General features: G+C 42.9%; 2 protein-coding genes across 4 annotated transcripts in view; one reads left to right on the forward strand and one right to left on the reverse strand.

The window, feature by feature from the left end:
- TSNAXIP1 (translin associated factor X interacting protein 1) lies at positions 1–22,084 on the forward strand. Of its 3 annotated transcripts, XM_077931709.1 has the most exons (18): positions 1–86; positions 528–813; positions 2,220–2,246; positions 3,637–3,727; positions 4,507–4,604; positions 6,958–7,087; positions 7,484–7,577; positions 7,863–8,059; positions 8,763–8,898; positions 9,761–9,930; positions 11,121–11,280; positions 11,876–12,006; positions 15,153–15,281; positions 16,146–16,331; positions 16,725–16,834; positions 18,065–18,188; positions 19,320–19,426; positions 21,234–22,084. In XM_077931709.1, the coding sequence occupies exons 2-18, from the start codon at positions 785–787 to the stop codon at positions 21,493–21,495; spliced, it is 2,181 nt and encodes a 726-aa protein (XP_077787835.1). In that variant the 5' UTR covers positions 1–86; positions 528–784; the 3' UTR covers positions 21,496–22,084. The 3 variants fall into 3 exon arrangements, with proteins under 3 accessions (XP_077787835.1, XP_028595566.2, XP_028595567.2); XM_028739733.2 differs by lacking the exon at positions 1–86 and having other exon boundaries at positions 208–813; XM_028739734.2 differs by lacking the exon at positions 1–86 and having other exon boundaries at positions 226–813; positions 16,170–16,331.
- Positions 22,070–22,721, reverse strand: part of CENPT (centromere protein T) — a 22,553-nt gene continuing 21,901 nt past the window's right edge. Inside the window, exon 17 of the mRNA XM_077931708.1 lies at positions 22,070–22,454. Coding sequence (XP_077787834.1) covers positions 22,328–22,454 — 127 coding nt within the window. The 3' untranslated portion in view covers positions 22,070–22,327. The remainder of the gene's footprint in view (positions 22,455–22,721) is intronic.

Genomic DNA, 22,721 nt, shown 5'->3' on the forward strand with positions numbered 1-22,721 from the left:
GGGGGGGGGGGGAAGCCCCATACAGTAAGCATGCCCGGAGTTGGGCAAGACGGCTGCAGTCCTGTGCATGCTTAACGTAAGCGCCAGTGAGTAAAGCGAGATTCACTTCTGAATAAAAATGCATAGGATCACCCAGGCCAGCTATAAACTAGTGGTAGAAAAGGGAGATGGACGGACAAATAGATTGGTACTTCCACCCGGTGACGGCAATTACACAAATACGCAAAGTACGCCGTGTCTCGCATGCATCTCGTTAAGAAAAGTGACACCAGCCTCACCACTGTCCCAAAGCACAGCTCGCTTTTTATATAAGGGACTAGTTTCAGACACAGGATCGAGCCCTTCACGCGCTGGAAAGCGGCGTTTAGAGAAGCAAAAATAAAATAAACGGTGTGCGTGTGTTGGCGTGGGCGCGCGAGCTAAATAGGACGCGTCACGACTAGCTCTTTCATTTAACCTGTAGCATCTCCTGAACGGCTCACGAGTCACGGCACGGCTAGCAGACTTTCCCTTATGCCTTCCCCCAGGACGAATGCATTCTATCAGCATCCTGGAGCCCAACGTCACTACCACCACCCGTCGGACTAAGCCAGCCACCCGCGTTATATAGCCGGGCACAGGCTTGAAATCCTCTGGGAGAGCAGCTTTCGGGTCGTGCGTTATCCTCTCAAGCGCCTCTGGAGGGCGCTGCGGCCTCAGTCTAGACAGCAGGTGGCGGTGGTTGCCATGGCGACCGAGTGTAAACATCCTCTGCAGGCGCCGTTCCTCTACCCTCCTCGCAGCCATGAAGAGTAGCGCCTCGACCTTTTTGCCGTGAGTCCGTCAGGAAGGAGACGGGTTGGAGGGGGAAAGGCCGGGAAAGGCCATTCTGGAAATATATCCTTAATCCCAGAGAGGTGGGGATCACCTCCGCTTGCTCCAAGAAAAGGCACTTCGCACATGAGGCGAGGCATGTTCTTTCTGCCGGTTTCTTTGGCGAGCTTAGCAACATACTGTACGTACTTGGAAGCTGCTTTCAAGCAGGTCAGCCTGTTCGTCTACCAAACCAGCCTTCCCCAACCTGGTGCTCTCCGGATGGTTTGGACTACAGCGTGTGCTGGCAGGGGCTGCTGGGAGTTGTAGACCAAAACATATGGAGGACACTAGTATCTTGAAGGTTGTACTGGCCCAATGCTTTCTGCTCTGACTGGCACTGGCTCTCCAGGGTCTAAGACAAAGTTCTCCCTGGTGAGGATGAAGGAGAAATCTGATTCAGTTTGCATTTAAAGGCAAAGCTACCTAATTCACACTTTCCAATACAGTATGTAAACCAGCATCTCATAGGGTAAGTGCAGAGACTTTTCACCAGGTACAGTTCAGCCCTGATCATTTTAATCAACATTAGATGTAAACCATGGGTAGGCAAACTAAGGCATGGGGGCTGGATCTGGCCCAATTGCCTTCTAAATCCGGACCGCGGATGGTCTGGGAATCAGCGTGTTTTTACATGAGTAGAATGTGTCCTTTTATTTAAAATGCATCTCTGGGTTATTTGTGGGGCCTGTCTGGTGTTTTTACATGAGTAGAATGTGTCCTTTTATTTAAAATGCATCTCTGGGTTATTTGTGGGGCATAGAAATTCGTTCTCCCCCCCCCCAAAAAAAATAGTCTGGTCCCCCACAAGGTCTGAGGGACAGTGGACCGGCTCACTGCTGGAAAAGTTTGCTGACCCGTGAATGATATTACTCATATGCTGTACAATATGGAGATTATTATATGTTTTTCGGTGTGGAGGCAAACCTTCTAGTTTACAATATACTTCCCAAGACATTTGGCAAAGGATGAGATAGTGCCCCTCCATTTGAAGTCAGGTGGACTGGTAGTTGTGTATTACTTCAACACTAGTGATAGGACAACATCCTCCATCACACATGAGTGTAGGAGACTAACAGCTCAGCACTCTAAGACCTTACCACCACACCCTGCTCCCCAATATTTGCTGCCTGAGTCAAGTACCTCAATCTAATTAATGGTAGGACTAGCTCTGGTGACCTTTAGTGTCTGAGTGTTTTAGGCAGTTGGGCAAATTTATATGTACGGACAAAGTTTCCTGCTTTTGACTGTTGTCATTCTTGGAATACGGTGGCAAAGACACTTTTGCTGATTAAATAACTAGACTTTGGTAGGATTCAGCAGCATCTTGTAGTCATACAATAATGTTTTTTCTCTTTTTATTTCAGGGTCAGTAGTCAGGACTCTGATAAAAGGTATTGCAATAAAATAGAAGAGTTAATTACTTAAATTAGCTTTGTGGTTGCAGTAAGAACTTTGGCTTTGACAGTTCTTACTACAGGTTTCCCACCTTTTTGGTCTTGAGGACTACATTCACTGGCAGCTAGTAGGCTGCACACACATGTACCATATCCGTTCTCTCATGCACCCTGACGCAGGCAGGCAGGCAGGCAGGCAGGGGCTTGGAGTAGGTAGGAGGCACCCCATAACTGCTCGCTACCTAGCTACTTCCTCCATAGTTCCCATCACCATTTGAGCAGCAGGAAAGGAGGAGTCACACACTGGACAGAGATATCTGCCCATCACCTCATAACTTTTCACTGCCCAGCAGATGTGCTGGCAAATGTGCTCTCTTCAGCCTGCGAAGCTGAACTGTTTCAGGGAGCTGTGGAAGACACGCATGCAAATGCTTCAAATATGGGGCAGATGGGTTGGATTGAAATGGCCTTGTGGGCCAAATGAGGAGGCTTGCAGGCCTGATTACAGTGGAAGCTCGGGTTGCGAATGTGATCCATGCGGGAGGCACGTTTGCAACCTGCAGTGTTTGCAACCCACAGCGCCATGTCGGCGCATGGTCGGGTTGTGATTTGATGCTTATGCGCAAAGTGTGATTTAGTTGTTCTGCGCATGCGCGAGCGCCAAAACCTGGAAGTAACCTTTTTCTGGTACTTCTGGGTTCGGCATGGTGCGCAACCTGAAAACGTGCAACCTGAAGCATCTGTAACCCGAGGTATGACTGTATATCCTTTAAATGTGTGCTGTGTACACAGCCTTATGGAGCAATCCTATATTTGAGCTACACTGGCTGATGGACCATAGGATTTGGTGAAAACCCAGCTACATTGGTGGATTCAAGATATGTCTGTGGCATGAAAAATACACCATGGGAACATTCCAGATACATCAGTGGAACACTATCTCTCTTTGCTGGTAGAATGGCTCTGTCATAGAGTATTTTACTGGCATATCTGTTCCACTAGCATATCTGCACTGGAATCATTGAATCTGATGTTCCACCTGCAAAGCAGGGCTTCTGCCGCATCCTATAGACCCTCAAATAGCATACATGCCCTTAATATCCTTAATATCCTGGTTAGTAAACTAACTGCCATGAAATCAAAATTCCCAGTTTTGGATACAATAGGGAATTCTGCTTTAAACATACCAGAATCTGTGTGCCAAAGCTTTTGTGCAATAGGAGGAAGAGAGGAGTACATGAGCCCAGTGCCTGCTTGTGGCTTCATTAAAAAAATAAGTGAAATACAGTAAGGAGGCCCTGGATTGAGAGAAATGACATTGCTCATTCTCATTTTGATGTGAGTTCCTCCATAGAACTGCAATTTCCCCTTCTTGCCAATTATCCAGGGTCTCAGTCCTGAAACGCACTCAGAATCTAAACTGTCAAGAAAAATTACCTGATCTGAAGGAATCATTTCAGAAGAAAAGAAAATCTCTGGTGAGTTTGAGCAGATCAGGCATGACAATGCTCACCCCTTGCTAATTTGTAAGTTGCTTTAGGTCACTATTGTATGGAAAGTGACAATTAAATATAACAACAACAGGGGCGGTGCCAGGCCTTCTGATCTTAGCAGTCTGCTAACTACTTCAGCTATCCTAGGGCTGCCACATGGCTACAGCTCTAGGCAAGAAGGATGCTCTGATGCCCTCCCTTTGTAAAGTAAGAAAAGCAAGAGTCTGTTTCACCCTGAGCAAGAGGGGCCCGAGAGCTAAGGAAAGGACTAACAGTACTAACAGTACTATTCTGATAAGGCTTATTCCTAGGCAGTTATTTTTTCTGGGGGGACTCAGGGGTAAGCATACCCCTAAACATTTTGTGAATCTAAGTTTGGCCTCATTGAGGGGCAGTATTTCAATATGATTAGGAAAATGAGAGTACCCCTAAACATTTTTTTAATGGAAAAAAAGCACTGTTCCTAAGTAAGTGGAGTAAGGAGTAAGGATTACATCCTAAGTCTTGGATTTATTCTCTTCCCTTGTTGGGTGACTGGTTGTTGTTAAAGGAGCTGAACCATTCCTATGCTGAATGCCTGAAGCACATGAAGAAGATCATGTTTACAATAAAGGTCATACGTTTCAGTTCATATTAGCTGATGTCACTGGTTGGTGGCTGAAACCACTATTATGTTGGGAGGTCTGAAACGCACACCAATGGGTAGGATCCTGCTTGAAGGTTTGATTTGCCGCTGCCCATAATCATAATCTATCACTTTTCAGAGCCACTCTAGCAGTCAGTTGTCTTCATGGCCTGCATACGCACCAGGACACATCATCTTGCAGAATCGAAAACCATGTACTACCTCTGAATGGCAAAGGTATGTAGGATAAATGTTGTACATTAAATGTGAAGTTTTCTGGGCTTCTCTGCATTGTAAACTGATATTGTATTTTTGCCAACCGTCATGGTTTTCAGCATAGAATCTAGGAACTGTAGTCTGGTAAAGGTACCAAAATTTCTCATTAGGGGCGAAGCATATCCAGAATGGGTTTACTCCTCCCACATGCTCAAGAGCAGGGGTGGGTAATCTCAGGCTCGTGGACCAAATGTGGCCCCATAGTTCTCTTTATATGGCCCTTGGGTAGGGTTGCCATATGTCTAGGAAATCCCAGACATGTCCTCTTTTGGGGGGCCAACATGCCAATCCAGGGGGATTTTTACATTTCAAAGGAGATGTCTGGGTTTTGTTTTGTTTTTTGGATGTGGGCAGCGTGGGCTTGGGCTAATGGATAGGTGGCACAGGCGCAGGCTGCTCTGCATGCTGCAGCCACTAGCAGCCTAAGCCAGGGAAAGAGGTGTGTGGACATGGCAGTGGCCCTGCACACCTGCGCCTGTTGATATTTTCACCCCCTCCCATTGCAAGAATCTCCTGATTTGATGTTTTGAGAAAGGAGGGGGCGGAAACTGCTCTTCTGTTCTTCCGCTCCTGACTGCCTGACTCTGTGTGGAGAGAGTCTTATCTTTATAGTTACCAGATGGCTGAGTGGGAGCTGTAACACTCATGCAAGCCAGAAGTTCTTTAGTTTGTAGTAGCTATTAGAAATAAAAGAAGTTATGCTTCAGTACTTTAGTTCCAGAATCCAGGTCACAGGCTCACCCTATTCATACACAAATACACCTCTCAAGACAGGATTTGCAAGCAAAAAGACAATGGAAAGCCTTTCCCCATTTGCCTCCCTTATTGCAGAGGAATAGTCGAGGTCATTGGGAGAGTCAAAATGGCTTCAGGATTGCTTTCCCATACTATTTCAGACACATGGGTTGTATATTTAGATATGTGTGCATTTATGAGTATTTATTCTATATGTGAGACCTTAAAATTCTTATAACACTGGTTACACATTCTATGGCCTTTTAAATGCATTTGTGGGGGCGGGGGTTACTGGTTTGTTTTTGTTTTTTATGTATTTTGTGTTCTCATTTTGTATTTTTATGTTGTGAACCACCCTGTGATCTTTGGATGAAGGACAGCATACTAAATAAATAAATAAATAAATAAATAAATAAATAGAAGGCAGGCAATGAGTTTTCTGCAGACAATCATGGGGAGGGACTCAGCTGTCTAGGATAGACCCTGCCAGGGTGTGGGGAGACTGAGGAACTGCTTGGGGAAGAGGATCCTGGCTTCTGATCACCCCATCCCCTCTCCCCACCAGTCTTCCCAGCACACAGCATCTGCCCAACTTCTGCCTGTTGCACCAACACTGGCTTCAGAGTTCCCACTGCTGCTCTGTTCTAGAGATGTTGGCAACAGCTCCTTCATTGCCTAGGTTATGGAGATGCCCAGGGGCGACAAACTTGAATAAAATATTGGGGTTTTTTTCCAAGTAAGTCCTGCCCCACATAATCTATCACATGATGGGGTGCACACACCATTTGAATGGCAATGCCCCTCAACTTGGGGGGGCAGCCCCCCTGAAATATTTTATGGGGGGGGGCAAAGCCCCTTCGACCCCTAGGAGTTGGCTCCTATGGAGATGCCAGTGCAGGCATGACAGGCAGTTCAGGCCCAGCCTTCCGGGAGGAGTTCCCAATTGCTTGCCCAGTCGAAGGAACAGTCTCCTTTGCTGTGCTAAGTTGTGTCTGCCCCATTCCTATGTAAGAGGGTTGTAGGGCTGTGTGTGTGTCATTTGTTGGATCAACATCTTAACTTGCGTTGCCTTGCCTGCACCTGTTGCGCCTATCTACCCTTACCAACAGTTTACCCTGTAGCAATCTGAGTGCTAAAGGTTTCTATGTTGTTAAAATCAGAGTCCAAGTTCTTTATATGATGAGAGCCAGGACATTTTGTGCAGAGGAAGCCCCTCCGAGTTCCATTCCTGCTCTTCCTCAGCTTTCAGTGAGTGTTTCTGACAGGAGTTCCATATATGAATTGTCATGAGGAAATTTTGGGAACCATAGTTTAATTAAATGTTGAGACTTGTATTAAATATTCCCAACACCTTCTCAGAACTTCCAAGGCTATCTGAGAATAAGGAACAGCTGTCTGTTGAGATGTGACCACCGAGAGCCGTTTGACATCTCTGTGAGTGGTGTTTGCGACTTTGTATTGAATTTCCATTCTGAAATGCAGATATTTTGGATCCTATTACAGTTACAACAATGCACAAAAATGTACGGTATATCAAAATGTGAACATGTGTATAAAGTTTAATTTTCTTGTCTTTCAGCATCAACAAAGAGCAGCTTCCTCTTTCCATACCAAAACCACGCTACCTCGAAGATCTGGAATCCCATTTGAGGAGAGAGCTGCAAGCACTTGACCTTACTAAAGGGAAAGTTCAGGAACTTAAACTCCAGGTCTGAGTAATAAACTCTGCTCTAATTTTACAATCTTGAGTGTGAACACATTTATTTAGCCCACCAAGATTTTTCTCAAAGGAAAAGGGGTGTATACAGAAGCCTCATATAACCAGTGCTGACTTGGGGATAGGTTTTAATGGGTAGGAGAGGATATATTAATTTCAATTTATCCAACAGCCACACAGAACACAGGACTGGTGTCAGTGCCCCTGACTGAGCATCTCCTTAAAATACCGTGCAAGCAATCTAATAGCTGTCAAAGTAAGATACACATCCTTGTTTAAAAAAGGATTATATCTCACTGCTGGGTACCAGGTCTAGATATAGAATATATTCAGTTAACAGGATTTATAGTAGTACTGTTGTCCCCCCCCCCCTTTTCTCTCTCATTAGCCCTATAGAGAAGTATTTGAGTTCTTCATGGAAGAATTCAGAACCTACAAGCCTTTGTTGGCTTCTATCAAGAGAGAGTATGAACTGACTATAGGTAAGAGAGCATCAATTATTTTATACCAGATGTAATTCTGAACAAGCAAATTTGCTTAGCTATAGTGGATCAGAGGCCAAACCATAGGTATACAGTAGACTTCACCACTAAAAATGAATAAAAGAACTGTTAATTAACTCCCTTCTAATGAGGACAAGACATTGAAAACAGTCAAAAGATTTCCGACAAAACCCACACATTTTACTTTTTTTAAGTTTAAAAAGGAACCTTCACGGGTCCTGGAAACTTTAAGTAACTTTGGAACCTGTCTTTTATGACATTTAGCATATCTGAAAGAGAAGATCTACTCCCTGGAGTCAGTGAATGCCATTCTGGTCACAGCCTCTGATCAATGTACTCGGCAAATCCTGGCCTTTCAGGAGCAAGAGAAAATACAAATTGCAAAGCTGAAGGATGAGAGGATCTACTTACTGAAGCTTATTGACAAAATGAAGGAGGAGAAATATTCTTTAGAAACCCAGGTAAGACAGACGCCTCCCCATCTACACTTTAATCAACTATGACTCAAGAATCTGATCTTGCATCCTGTTTATTAAAATGGAAAACACAAGCCAGTTTAGGAGTTTTTGCAAAAACTACCCTTATGCTTTAAGGTGTATCCGTTGAGGTTGTCTGACATCAGGAGATAACAATAGCAAGTTCTGTGCTTTGGCTGATGAAGTCATTGTTCTGGTTAAAAAAAACAAAACAGTGGCGCTCCGGTCCATTTCTGCTGCACCACACCCCCTGGGTTCCGGGTAGCTTTGACTGGGATTGTTCTGTCACTGTTCACAGAATAGTTTTGTAGGAGTCTTTTCATAGGATAGTTTGAGGGCAAGATTCCTACATAGTCCAAGCCCCATCATTAGGTAGTAGAAGTTCTAGAATCCTCTGGACAGCTAAATTTGGTACCACTACCACCCTCCCCAAAGTAGATAACAAAGTAGCTACATTGTTCTAATGGACCAACACAGCTAACACAGCTGCCTTCAATTTTAGAAATACAGTTAGCTGCCTTCCATGATGCACACATTTGACAGCACTGCATCATACAGTGTCACTTCAGAAGTTATCACCTCCTTGGCCCATCAAGGGTACTTGCTGCCACTGCTGAGGCCGCAGCCTCTGATAAAGTGAGCTTGTCACACCAGTGATTAGCGGTCTCCTCTGCCTTACATCACATAGGTGGCTAAGATGAGGAAGGCGGTGGCAGAGGAATACCTCCGTTACCTGAATGAGTCTGATGCCCGCAAGCTGCTACTTATAGATCTCAATGAAATGTACCGCCTGAAGGAAGAAATGAAGTTTACCCAAATCCAAGGTAGAAGATGTCGTTTTCCCAGTTATGGGTAGCTTCTACATAAGGTGGGCTGAAGATTCTTCTTCAGGTGGGAAACTGGAATGCAATGTAGGGGTGGTTAATATATGTCCCAAATATGTCCTCCCTGCTTGCTATCAGAAGATGGAGCCATTTCCTGCCTCAGATCAACCTGCCTCACAGGATGGTTGTGATGTATGGCTTCCTGAGTTCCTTGGAGGAAGTGCTGGATAAAAGTGTCAATTAACACACACGTTTAGCAATTATAAATGGATGATGCAGGAGAGAGGAGCAGGACTGGGCCTCCAGGAGGGTATATCAGGTTCCATGGCATACAGGATGGGGGGACCTCCCTCCCCACTGCAGTGTCAATAAAAATTTCCCCACCAAGACTGCTATTAGGAAATGGAAGAACTCAGCCACTGAGACCATAGCAGGGGATGGGGAAGGCAGGGTGGAAATAGCCAGGGACTGATGGCTAACCTTTCTCCATGGTACTGATCTTGCAAATGGCTCCTACAGTAGTTTTTTTACATTTTAAAAATATGCAGTTTCTTTAATGTAACATTGCTTTGCCCCCTAGTTTAACCTAGACTAGCCTGGCTAAACATTTCTCCCTCTTTCCTTGTCTTTTTCAGCCCATTATGTAGTCAGTGGAATTGTTCTGCTTGGCATCATGGAGAAATGTCAAGTCAGTTGGTCTGTGTTATCTTATTATCCTGAGGCAGCCTTTGCAGGAGCAATCAATAGATACTGCCATATTGGGGGGGTGGGGTGGGGGAATCTCACCCTACTGGAGAAGAGTAACCTAAGCATAATTTCCAGTAGCAACTTTGGGCCTGTCTGAACCATTTTTCTCTTAAAGATGAAAAGGGGGAAGATTCAGTGAAGCTGGCGCTCGCTTTAAAGGTAGCACGACACGACCTCACCAAAGCCCAAGTGGAGCTGAACACCATGAAGGCAAACTATGGCGACGTAGTGCCCAGAAGAGAGTTTGAGTTGCAGGAACACAAATGTAATGAATTGACTGAAAAGGTAACCAAAGGCTATGCTGAGCCCTACTGATGCTCCAAGGTTGGCTGGTTCTCCATTATTTGAGGAGGGTTTTCAGAGTGGGATCTCCCATTTGCTCTAGAGTAGTATTGGAGAACCTCTCACCCATCGGCCTAATTAGGCCATTGGGCTTGCCCTGTTTGGCCTGCAAAACAGTTTTGGACAGCCACACCCGCCTGTCAGTTTCGTCTGATGTCATATCACATCAGGGATCTGACACGTGAATCTGTGGTGCCAAATTAAAAACGAAGAAATGGGAGCTCACACTGAAGTGCATTCCCAGTTCTTTCTTTTTGCTGCTTGAATTTTGCACTTTTAAAATTTGACACCTTTTTCTGTTGCCCTGAATTTAATCTTTGCAGCCCCGATAAGAATTATTTTTGAGTTCAAGCTGGGGCTTCAAAAGTAGAAAAGAAGAATCCATAGCACAGTATGCCCTCTCCCCAGTTCTCCCATTGCAGTCACAGCTTGCAGTTTGGATCACCTGACATCATATGTTCTACAAGTGAGTGGCTATCATGAAGGGCTGGCCACTTCTGAATCTGGGCCTCAGAATCTGGGTCTCAGAATCTGGGCCCATTTCCCCACCCTTACTAGAAGCAGGGTTTAATTATTCAAAGCAAGACTCCTTTATGTGTGGAAGAGGTTTCTCCTAATCACACTCCTGTTTTCTCAGTGATACGGTGCTTTTCTCTGGAATGTCTCTTAATTCCCAATTTAGCATTTATGACAGGGATTTTAATGTTCTGACAGGAATTCCTTGACAAGCACTTAAAGCAACCCACACACCTGTAGGCTGTCTATCTACTATTTTAACATCTTATTTATATACCACTTAATCATCCAGAAAATGTAAGAAGTCTATGTAGAATGTAGAATATTCATTTTAAAAATTAATAAAATTTAACATCAAGAACAAATACACACACACACACACACACACACACACACACACCCCACACACATGTGCATGTGTGTGTAAAATCAGAAGATGTTAAAATGTATATAATCAAACTGTATGAGTAGGATTGCCTAAACAAGCAAGCAAAATTAATGGGTGCCTAAAACAATACAGGAAAGGTGCCTGCCTAATATCAATGGGCAGGGAGTTCCAGAGAACAGATGCATTCCTTGCCACATATTTACTTGTGTCCTTTGGCCTTGCCTTTCAGATGACAATTCTTCAAAAAGACTTTGATGATCTCCAAGAAGAATATGACACAATGCTGGACATACACAAGCAAGTTTCTGAGGAACGGGACAAGTTCTATAATGACCTTATCAATGTCCAGCGGTCCTCCACACCGCGGCCTAGCTGGGAAAAATGTGCAGGTACTTTTTGTTGTTGCTGCTGCTGTGGTTGTTGTTGTCTTTATATGCCCAGGACAAGTACACAGCAATATTACACAATGAACAACAGAAAACATCAAACGGTCTAAAAATTATAAATCTAATGGAGTAATTTAATTAATCACAGCCAGCTCACCATGCCAACTGCTGGATCCCATATTTATTTATGCCTTAGAAAGCAGAGGTGTTGCTGGTTACTTAAAGGACTTGGGGCACAGGCCCATGAAATAAAAGTGCATAAAATTTGCATATGCTAATGTCTATTTATCAGAGGTGCCAGGTTGCCTCAAAGATTGAGGAAGCACAGCAGGGCGCACATGTGTGACTGGCTCTCTCTCCTGTTTCTCTTGATTAGCAAGTAGAATGTTTGCAGAGTTTATAAGCAACATCTTTTACTGACTATAAGCCACTTTTGACAGGGATTTCTTTGTCTTTTAAATAGCTCCTGGAATAATTTTACATGCTACACTCATTACAACAAATCTGATAACTAATTAAATTATTATATAACGTTCTCCTTCCAGCTGCATGGATTGCTTAGCCCTATCCGATACCTCACATCTTCCTGTTGTTGCAGATGTGATTGCTGATGGGGCTGAGCGCTGGAGTGCTTTGTCAGAGGGCAAAACTAGCGATCAGTTGGTAGACGTGCTTTTGGAAGAAATTGGTGCGGGACTTCTAAGAGAGAGGGACACCTTCGTGGCGCTGGTATGGCTGTGCTGGTTATTGCATCCGTTGGGACTTTCACCTGATTGTTTCTCATTTTGCAGAGAAGGTCAAGAGGAGTCTTGGTCTCCACCTCTCCAAGGGGCCTGGCCTCATTCCCAGCAACCTGGAGACCCTTTCCTTCCCTCTCTTGTGCTGAAGTGTGACAAGGGAAGAGAAGCAGTTCCTGCCTAAGAGATGAGCAGTTTTCAAAATGTCGCATACTGAATCAGACAATCGGTTCCTCTAGCTCTGCATTCTGTACACCGCTGCTTTCCTGGGTTTCAGACAGGAAACTTTCGCAGCCCTACCCAGAGATGCTGGGGATTGAACCAGGAACTTTCTCCGTGCAGAGCAGGTGTTCTACCATTGAACCACAACCTTCTCCCAAATGCAAGTGCTACTTTCCACACAGACCCATTTCCTTAAAAACACCTGCACATTGCAGAAGATTCTTGGGGCATCTCATTTTTTGTTTGTATTCCTTTCTTAGCAAGTGAAAGCAAAATGGAACTGGAGGTGGCTTTCTCAAAATTTGCTATCTTTTATTTGCAAAAGGTTTATAAAGTGAGCCGCTAACCATCTCTTGAGAGCAGGAATGGGGGTTTAATTTGATTCAGTTTGCCTTTAAAGGAGAGTCTCCCTACTTCACCCTTTCCAGAGCAGGACATTTTCTGAAAAACCACCATCTTATCCTTTGAAGTGCACAGTGCTCTAGATTTTTCAGTATCATTCTCCAGCCAAGTAAAGTATACAAAAATGCACACTAGGGTAAAGTGTGCATTAAAATGTATATATTTGTGAAAATAACACACACAAAAATTATATTAGGGGCCATTTCTTTGCAAAAATGTATCTATTAGGCAAAATTGCATATAAATATGTGCATAGTAGGATAAATTAAAATAAATTAAAATATTAATCAGTTTTCATGAGGACTTAAAAATATTGCATTCCAATGAAAATGTGAAGAATTGTTAAGAATGGAAAGAACTGGAAACAGAGAGAACCAAATTGACAGATTTGTCCATCCCTCTTGGGGAATCAAATCACGTCAGGGCTAGCTTGCTAGATTTCAACCCCATGCAGCCACAAAGCAAATGTTGGGCAAACCTCTATCTCTCAGCCTAACCTCTCTCTCAGGACTGTTGTGAGGATAAATGTAAACCACTTCGAGGTTTTTGTTTAGAATCAAGCAGTGTATAAATTTTATGAAATGAAAATAATGAATGGGAGCAGGGGAGATACACAGTATGTATAAAACCCTCCTCTGAGGAAAATGGGATATGATGTAATAAATCAATCAATCTTTCTGGGCAGAACCAAACTAATTATAATTGAAATCAACACAGTCCTGTCTTACTAAATTCTGTTTAGCCAAAATGTTGTGTTCTGATACTTTTCTGCAACTGTTCAGAAGCTGTTTTGAAAGAAGAACACTACTTAGACTGCATCTGGCCAGTCCACCTCCCCCCCGCCCCGCCAAGTTTGTCAGGTGGGTGTGGCTGCCTGTCCATCATCTGGTATCTCAGTGACATCAGGTTCACAGAGTTTTAAATTAAGCTATGCAGACAAAGGTACAGGAGTTTGCAGGTGCCAACAATCAGCTGTCCTCTCAGCTGCATCTTTACCAGCCATCTGGTGATGGGTGGGTAGATGCAGCTTGGCCAAAATGGCCTTGTGGGTTATATGTGGAGACCTGGTAGGCCTGCTGACTGGCATTTCCCTTCTTCTCACTTGCATTGAAAGTGCAGTGGGTGTGTCGGTTTTGTGTCCTTGCACAGCACTCCAGGCACTTTATATTTTTTTTAAAAAAAAATATTTTATTGCATTTTGAGAAAAAAAGAAAGATAACCATACATGTATCAAACACAGAAATCATGACTTACAGCTCTATAAAAAGAAAGAAAAGAAAAAAGAAAAAAAAAACCAATTTTTCATATACTTTTTTCATAGCCATCTGGGCTTCCTCACATTCCCCTTCCCTGCATTCTCCATTAAAAAGATATTTCAGCAATTTATTACCTTCTTTCAAATCTTATATTCAAATTCTGATATGTTATGTCTCTGATTTTAAATGTTTCCATCAAATATTTAACTACTTAGTTTAGGCATAACTTTGCTTCAAATCTCGTCTTTATATTTCAACTTATTTTCATACGTTTCTCATCTAGGCAGCTGATGCCATAGTCCTTCCATTCATGCACTTTCTTAACATTCATACAATTTATAAAATTTTTGTAAATAGTCTTTAAACTTCTTCCAGTCCTCTTCCTCCTCCTCTTTTCCCAGGTCTCAAATTCTGCCAGTCATCTCAGCCAGCTCCATGTAGTGCATCAGTTGCGTTTGCCATTCTTCCAGTGTGGGCAAATCTTGTGTCTTCCAATATTTTGCAATCAGTATTCTTGCTGCTGTTGTTGCATACATAAAAAAGGTTCTATCTTTTTTTTTGCACCTTCTGGTCGACGATGCCCAAAAGGAAGGCCTCTGGTTTCTTAGGGAAAGTATACTTAAATATCTTTTTTAACTCATTGTAGATCATTTCCCAGAAGGCCTTCACTCTCGGGCATGTCCACCAGAGGTGGAAAAAAGTTCCTTCAGTCTCCTTACACTTCCAACACTTATTGTCATGCAAATGATATATTTTTGCAAGCTTGACTGGGGTCATGTACCACCTGTATATCATTTTCATAATATTTTCTTTCAAAGCATTACATGCCGTAAACTTCACACCGGTGGTCCATAACCTTTCCCAGTCAGCAAACATAATATTGTATCCAATGTCCTGTGCCCATTTTATCATAGCTGATTTAACTGTTTCATCTTGTGTGTTCCATTTCAACAGCAAATTATACATTCTTGAAAGTACCTTGGTCTTAGGTTCTAACAATTCTGTTTCTAATTTCGATTTTTCCACCTGGAATCCTATCTTTTTATCCATATTGAAAATCTCCTTAATCTGAGCATAATGTAACCAATCTCGCATTTTACCCTCTAGTTTCTCCAAACTCTGCATCCTCCAGGTTTCTCCAACCTTCACTCCAGGCACTTTATAAAGGCTTAAGTAATAGCAGCAGTAGGGACTCTGGCTTGTGTATTGATTTAAGAGTTTGGCTTTGTACAGGACTTAATACTGTTCCTCTCACTAGGGGAGAAGCGAGAAGGTCCCTGTGTACCTGAGGTGTGATGGTGTGGTTAGGAATAAGAAGCTGACCAAAAAGGAGATTGTGACCATTCTGAAGGAAATATGGAAAGAGAAAATTGCCTCGGATCAACAGGTATCTTTGGTTCTATTTCCTTATGAATGTGCTTGAGGCAACTGGAAACATAGGAAGCTGTTGTATCATGTCAGACCATTGGCTATTGAGTTCAGTACTACCTACACTGACCAGCAGCAGCTGTCCATGGTTTCAGGCAGGGTGTCTTTCTTAACCCTTCCTGAAGATGCTGGGGATTGACTCTGGGATCTTGTGCTTGCATATTATTATTATTATTATTATTAGTAGTAGTAGTAGTAGTAGTACAGTGGAACCTTGGTTCTTGAACGGCGTAGTTGACGAACAAATCGGCTCCCGAACGCTGAAAACCTGAAAGTAAGTGTTCCGGATTTTTAACGTTTTTTGGAAGCCGAACGTCTGATGCGGCTGTTGGCTATTGTTTTCGGGGTACTTGCACCAATTGGAAGCCACACCTTGGTTTTCGAACGTTTTGGGAGTGGAACAGACATCCGGAGCGAATTAAGTTTGAGAACCAAGGTACCACTGTAATAGTATGAACATTGGCCCAGTAGCAAATTGGCAACCAAGTCTTTGAGCAAGTCTCTGAGCAAAGATGTTACATGTTGACAGGATCTCAATCCTGAGGCTGCCAGGACCTCATGTGACAAAACTGGATGCAGAAGCATCCAGAAGTATAGTTACCAACCCTGTAATTAGCCATGAGTGGCTGGTTGATTAAACTTAAAAAAAGAGAGAGAGACCCAAACCTAGCTGAGCAGTTGTTACTACAAGTGATTCCCAGTCTATCTTCTTGATGAGGAATATTTTTTACTATGCAATTTAAAATTATTGGGAGGGAAGCCTTTTGTGATTCAAGTAGAAGCTGTAAAGAATCGCTCTCAACAGCTGAGTACTCTGTTCCAGAAACTGCAGCTGTCTCTCTTGCAGAAAGGAAAACAATCCAGCTTTCCAGAGTTCTTCCTGAACTTCTTCCAGAAAAGGTATGGTGATGCTCCTGCTTTTGACTGGACTTACAGCGTCTATGAAAACATCAAGCTCTATAAATCGAATGAAGCCATGTCGTTATTTCATCAAATCCTGACTGGAGAGGTGAGCAGTCCCTCATCTCACTTAAAGTTGATTTTGCTTCCATAGATCTACATAACCACACACACCCCCGACAGTAAATTCCAGTCTACTTTTTTTCCTAACCTGCTATAAGAAGAAATTGTGTATTCCTCTTTCTTGCTCACAGTGGTTTTTTTAGATCACGTGTTCTTCACTTCGTCTGAGCAAGTTTCCCTGGTGCATGTGTTTTTCTTCTGAGAAATTCACCTGCAGTTGGAGTAAATTCAGAACTGAAGAATCCTCTTAATAATTTCAGCTGATTGAGATGTCCAGTTGTTGTGCTGATGGTCCATGCTACTGTTCTCCTTTCCTATTGCAGAATGAGTTAATGCTGGACGGTGCTGTAGCCTAACTCTTCTACCTTCATTTCCCTAGCTGGATGAAGCAGTATACCACAGCCACCTCCAGGAACTTGCCAACGTCGTAAGGGAGGTGACGGTTGCTGATACTGCAAATACTGGCGAGCTGACACGTGACGAGTTCATGTAAGAGTTTGGAGCAGGGAGGTGTCATTTGTAGCCAGGTGCAAAGGAGTTGAGCAGAAGTGTACAGTGGTACCTCGGGTTAAGAACTTAATTCATTATGGGGGGGGCCCACTAGGGGCGCATTGGAAGATGGCCGACAATACCATCTCTCCGACCCACACAGGGTAATTAAGAGGCTGTTATGGGAGTAGGCAGCCTCCCTTGTTGCCCCAAGGAAATGGGGAACACTGCCCTTGCCTGCTGTGCCCATAAATCACCCCCTAATTCGAAAGAAGGGGGTGAGGGCCCTAGGCAGAATGCCCCCGTGTGGACCTCGGCTCTCCTGGAAGCTGTCTCTGATCACGCACTAGCTGCAGCAATTTGGAATAATTAATTACAAAAGAAGCAAATGCACATATTTCAAGTGAAGAAGGGGAGTGAAGTCTGCTAATTTAAGTGACCTCTGTGAAAGAAGACGACGGGTTGGAGAAACAGGAATATTTTACGATGAAGATACACCAAAGGCTGGGTATGTTGACAACAAGACTGAATGGGGGGGGGGGACCTTTTTTACTTTCCTTTTATGTGATTTCAAGAACCCCTCCTCATTAGAATCGTCGGTTGAACTGACCCAAGCAGGATGATTAAGGTCTGTGTGGAGATAAACTTTAACCAAAAATATGCTTTATGGAGATCGAGAAGCAATAAGAGCTTTTGGAATGGCGCAGCAATTAATTCAGAGTCGCCATCTTGCCAAAGGATTTATAGCCGGGAGGAGGAACGGACTTATTTGCAGACTGCATTCCTGGTGAATCTCCTCAGAGGTTTTGAGAAAGGAGGCAAATTGGTGAAGATTAATGACACTAAGACTGTTTTGATGTATAGAAGTGATGTTATATGGAAAACGTCTGGATATGGCTATTGGATAAAAAAAAAAAAAATCCATGCAGGATTACAAACTGTTCTAACCAGCTTGTGGAGGCTATCAGAGGTCACAAAGAGAAAGGAAAAATATATGAAAATAACAACAAGAGATGTGGAAAAACAATAAGAAAGGACTGGATAGTACTGTGAACATCAAGGAGTGAAGATGGGGCCCCTTCCTTTGGTACATTATGGTATGGGGAAATTCATAAAGTCACCTCCTCCTTCTCCTGAAACATCAGTATTTTAAAAAACAGCACACATACATAGTGCATGTACATATGAAACCAATACATAAACTGAAGGGTTTTCTCTCTCCTCCTGTAGCCTTGCCGTGAGGGCAGCTTTTCCACTAAAGACCGAAGAATCTATCCAAGAGTTAGTTGTAGCTGCAGGCTACAAACCGGAGTATCCTGAAACCTCTCTTTCATACAAGCTCTTATTCATAGAGGTAGGTTTCTCCGCTCACGGCATAGAACCAGAAGCAATTAATTAGTTTTAGAAAAAAGGATGGCTGGGGGAACATGATTAGGTTTTTAAAATTATACATAGTAAAAATAGCATAAACAGAAGAGCTAATGAACTGGCCAAACTTATTTGGGGAGAATATTTTTCTCTTTCTTTTTGCAAGACCAGCGAAATTTTGTTTGGAGATTGTACACTGCTTTGTGGACAAAGTTCGGTATACTTTTTTTAAAGATGGGCAATAAATTCAGTAAATTCTTCTTTTTTTAAAAAAAAAGCTCTTTACACACCACCTCATTAGCTTATGGAGTTGACTATCATAAGGTTATGTGAAGGGCCACTGTCTTAGATGGCTTTAAAAGGAGAGTAGACACTTTAATAGAGGATGGGTTTATATTAGCTATGCTGCCTAAACAGACCTCCATGTTGAGACACTGTCCCTGACTAGCAGAAGAGGAACAATCAATGGGAGAAGGCCACAGCCTTACTGCATCTAGTTGGCCCCTGTGTGAAAGAATGCTGGACTAGATGGATTTTTAAAAAAAAATTAAGCAGGTCTTCTGTTCACACTGCTTTGGGCTGCATTGTGCCTGTTTTTAAGTGACTGATGGAACTTCCTGAATTCATAGTGCACCAGTGGTGTTGTCGCAGAAGCTGAAGTCTTAACTTTGGCTCTTCCTTTGTTTTATCTATGACACCAAGCTAAAAAAACACTGGCTATCCATGGAGGGCAGGATCCAAGCAACTCCCCTGCCAATAGAGTAGGTAATTAAAGCTATATTGACAAACCCTAGGGGCAATGTAGCTTCTCCATACTAGCGGTTAAGAGCTTATCATATTCCAGAAACGTGCAAATCAAAGCCTACAACTGAGTCTAATTGCTGTTTCAAAGTCTGAATGGCTGGACATGTTTGTTTCAAAAACAGCAATTAAGCATCCTGCTTAGATGTCCAGAGAACACTGGACAGTGGAAACTGGAGAGCTGTTTCCAGTTAATTTTCTAATGTTTGACCACTGCCTCCACTGACAGAAGGCAGATTATATGCTACCTCTCCCAACTCAGGGTGTTAATTGCATCAAGCAAAGCCAGCCCTAAAATGATTGTTTACTCTTGCAGGATGAAGAAGGAAAAACAGAACCTTTTGTTAGGAAACTCAAGAAGCAATATGTGAATGAAAAAAGAGACTATATCCGTGAGATACAAGCTCAGTTAGGAACCTTGATGTGAGTACCAGCCTGAAAAGAATTGGATCCCGACTATCTTAATTGGAAATTATCTCATTGATTTCAATAGAAGCTATGATTAACTTGTCTCAATGGAATTCAAATTTACACCGCAGCTTCCATTTGCATGATTAAATTCAATTGGACTTACTCCTCAAATTATATGTATGGTATTATAGCCTTCATCTAGATCTAATCCCTGGTTGGTCGGACAGTTAATCTCTCTCCCTCTTTTGCCCCCTCTCACAATCCTACACACACAAACGTGTGTGTGTGTGTGTGTGTGTGTGTGTGTGTGAGAGAGAGAGAGAGAGAGAGAGAGAGAGAGAGAGAGAGAGAGAGATGTGTGATGCTTTCCTTTTCATGAATTCCTTGCCACTTTAAAAAATAGAAGAAAAAAGGTGTTAGCCAGGGCAGCAAGAGATCTCCTTAGAAGGACTATACATTCGATAAATGCAATTTTTCCGTCGGTATCAGGCCATCAGATGAGTCGTCAGCACCTCCTAGTATCCAAAAGCAGGAAATGCACAAGAGTAAAGGAATATACTGATACTTTCTGTCACCACTCAGTCCGTTTCCTGCATTCCTAAGGCAGACCTCTCTGCTTCAATGATTTCCAGTGGCTTTGTTCCTATTTTTCTTCTTGATTTGCTTTCCACTTTTTTAAAAATTAAAAATTGGCCCTTTTACCTTCCCAGACTGCCATATCACTCCAATGGCTGCCTCCCTTGGTTCCCACCCAAATTTTCCCTGCCTGCCATTTGTTCCTGCCTCTGCTCACCTCCACCCACACCCCAGGCTGTTTTTCTGCCATCCTAGCCTGCCAGTCTTTTTCTCATGGAGATGAATTTTTCACCACTTATCATTTATTTCCAGGCCTGTTCCTTGGGGTTGTGGTTCCAGCTGGGTCCTCTGTCCCTTAGGCAGCTGTGGTCCATCTGTCTTCATTTTGCCTTCCTTTTGTTCTTTGGAAGAAGTCTAACCAAATACTTCCACTTGACAAACTTCTAGTTTTGTTTAATCCTAAAACCTTGGGGAGGAAGGCTTCACCTGTTACTTCGGCTTGCTACCTGCAGGTCTCTACTTAACTTGCCTATGAGTGTCTCAAGCTTCCTGTCCCACAGAGCACATCATGGCTCATTTGCGACTAACACCTTGGGCTTTTGACATTTGCAGGGCTATAACTTTTGTTAAGCATTGTAAATTTTCTTTCAAGAGGAAAGTTACAAGTGATTTTGCAGACCTAGGCAGCCTGGCGAATCGACTCTACTGGGTACATCCCATTTGATGGCCTGACACCCATGGAAAAGGGACCATTGGTCTCATCTGCAGGATGGTTGTCATGGGTGAAACTGTCAAAACCACTCTCTGAACTAGGGGGACTACTGGTCTTCGGTGCCTTTTTGGGGTTGTTTTTGTTGTTGCTTGTTTGTAGCCATTACTTGTTGTGTGCCTCCTGTGTTTTACATCTTTCTGTTTTCCTGATCATGTCTGCTAGTGAGGTCCTGTGTTAGTCTGAGTGAGGATGGAAAGCAGTCATATATTCCTTGACTTGTGCATTTCCTGCTTTTCTATACTAAGGGTCACCGATTACCCATCTGACAGCCTGATACCCTTGAAAACCACCCTTCAAGTGAGACTAATGACCTGTTTTCTTAACTTCAAACTATGTACTGGTAGTGTGCAGGTCAGGATGCAGTAAACCTGGATAGGTGATCAGCATTAAAACTGAATACCAGTTTTCTAATGTAGGCCATAATTACACATCAATGACTCTCATTGACTACTTTACCCTTTTTACATACAGGGAAGTGAGACCAGATGACTTGCGGGCAGCTTTCTGCATACTCGACCATGGTTTGTCAGAGCGAACCCTGGAGTCTTACATCTGTTATGCGTTCCAAGTTTCCAAAGACCAATTGGACCCTGCGGTCTCCATCCCCATAGAAATACTGATGAAAAGGCTTAAGGCTGGAGATATCAGACGACAAGGAACTGTTATAGGAGATGCAAAGTATCAGCTCCAATCCCACGCTTTAGAAGAAACAGAAGCTCTTTCCAATATTTAAATTGGCCACACCCTATACCCACCCCTTCCTAGGGTAATTAGAGTAATAAATTTTACAGAATAGTAATGTAGAACAAAACTTTCCTCAAAGAGCTCTGGTGACAGCCCTGCTGGAGTATAGCCTTAGGTAATAGAGGGTTTGACTTCTTAGAGGCCGTGACCAAAGGGTTAAAAGTTGTTCACAACTGGCAGCATGCCTTTCTCCTCACAGCTATGTACTTTAGTATTTACTAAGGCTCCTCCATTAAGTCAAAGTGGCAGTTTACCCAACTACACATTGAAAGCTTAAGGATAAATGTTTTTAGAAGATTCTTTACATCTACTTCCCTTGCTAGAATTTCTGTGAGATGAAAATAAAATGGTTCTGTTTCTTTCTGGCATTTAAACCAGTATTTCCACTAAGCCTAGATCTGCTTTGTTATTGCAAAGGCAGTTCATCAGGTGTTTGTGTAGCCTTCAGTGGAGCAAAATTTTATGCTATGAAGTTTAAGATGGCACACTTGAGCCTCTGTGACTCTTCAGTCCTCCAGCACACTGTGTAATACATATCAGTTTTTCAAAATAAAATACAGAACTTGTGCTCTGCAAAACATTGCTTTATTTTACAACCACTGTATAGGAATATGAAGAAAGCTTCTGTAGCACAGGAAAACAAAGGTATAAAGAGTGAATACTTATTTTATTCATAAGTGAGATTTTTCCTGAGTCTTTTAAGTAAAGTACCGAGAACTTGCTGGGTGTACTGTAAATGTTCTAATTCTAGAGCCTCCCAGGGTGTTTCTGGAACTGCATTCCTTTCCCCATATTGAGAACAGATTGTCACCAGCATCTCATCATAGCATGGGAGGGAAAACTTTATTTCCACTAGTGGCAACAGGAATTAGCAGCTGCCTGTACTCCAGAGGCATGTGACGCTCTATCAGCACATTTAAAGGAATCTTGTCAGTTATCAGTCCTTGCCTGGATTAAAAAGGGGAAGAAAATAATACATGAGTTAGGAAATAAAGTTTGTTTACAACTAATGGTCATTATGGCTGTAACTCAAATAATTATCAGGTTGCCATTTGCTATTAGGCAGAAAATGAGTTCTCAGCTAAATTTGTTCATTCTGATCATTGCCCTCATGAACTGTGACTGTAGCTTCAGATAATCGAGAGGCCAGACAGACATTTTAAATAAAGGCAGGGTATACAAAAATCGCTTACCATGTCAAACTAAAACCATTGG

This window comes from Podarcis muralis, chromosome 7 (assembly GCF_964188315.1).
Source record: "Podarcis muralis chromosome 7, rPodMur119.hap1.1, whole genome shotgun sequence".
NCBI lineage: Eukaryota > Metazoa > Chordata > Lepidosauria > Squamata > Lacertidae > Podarcis > Podarcis muralis.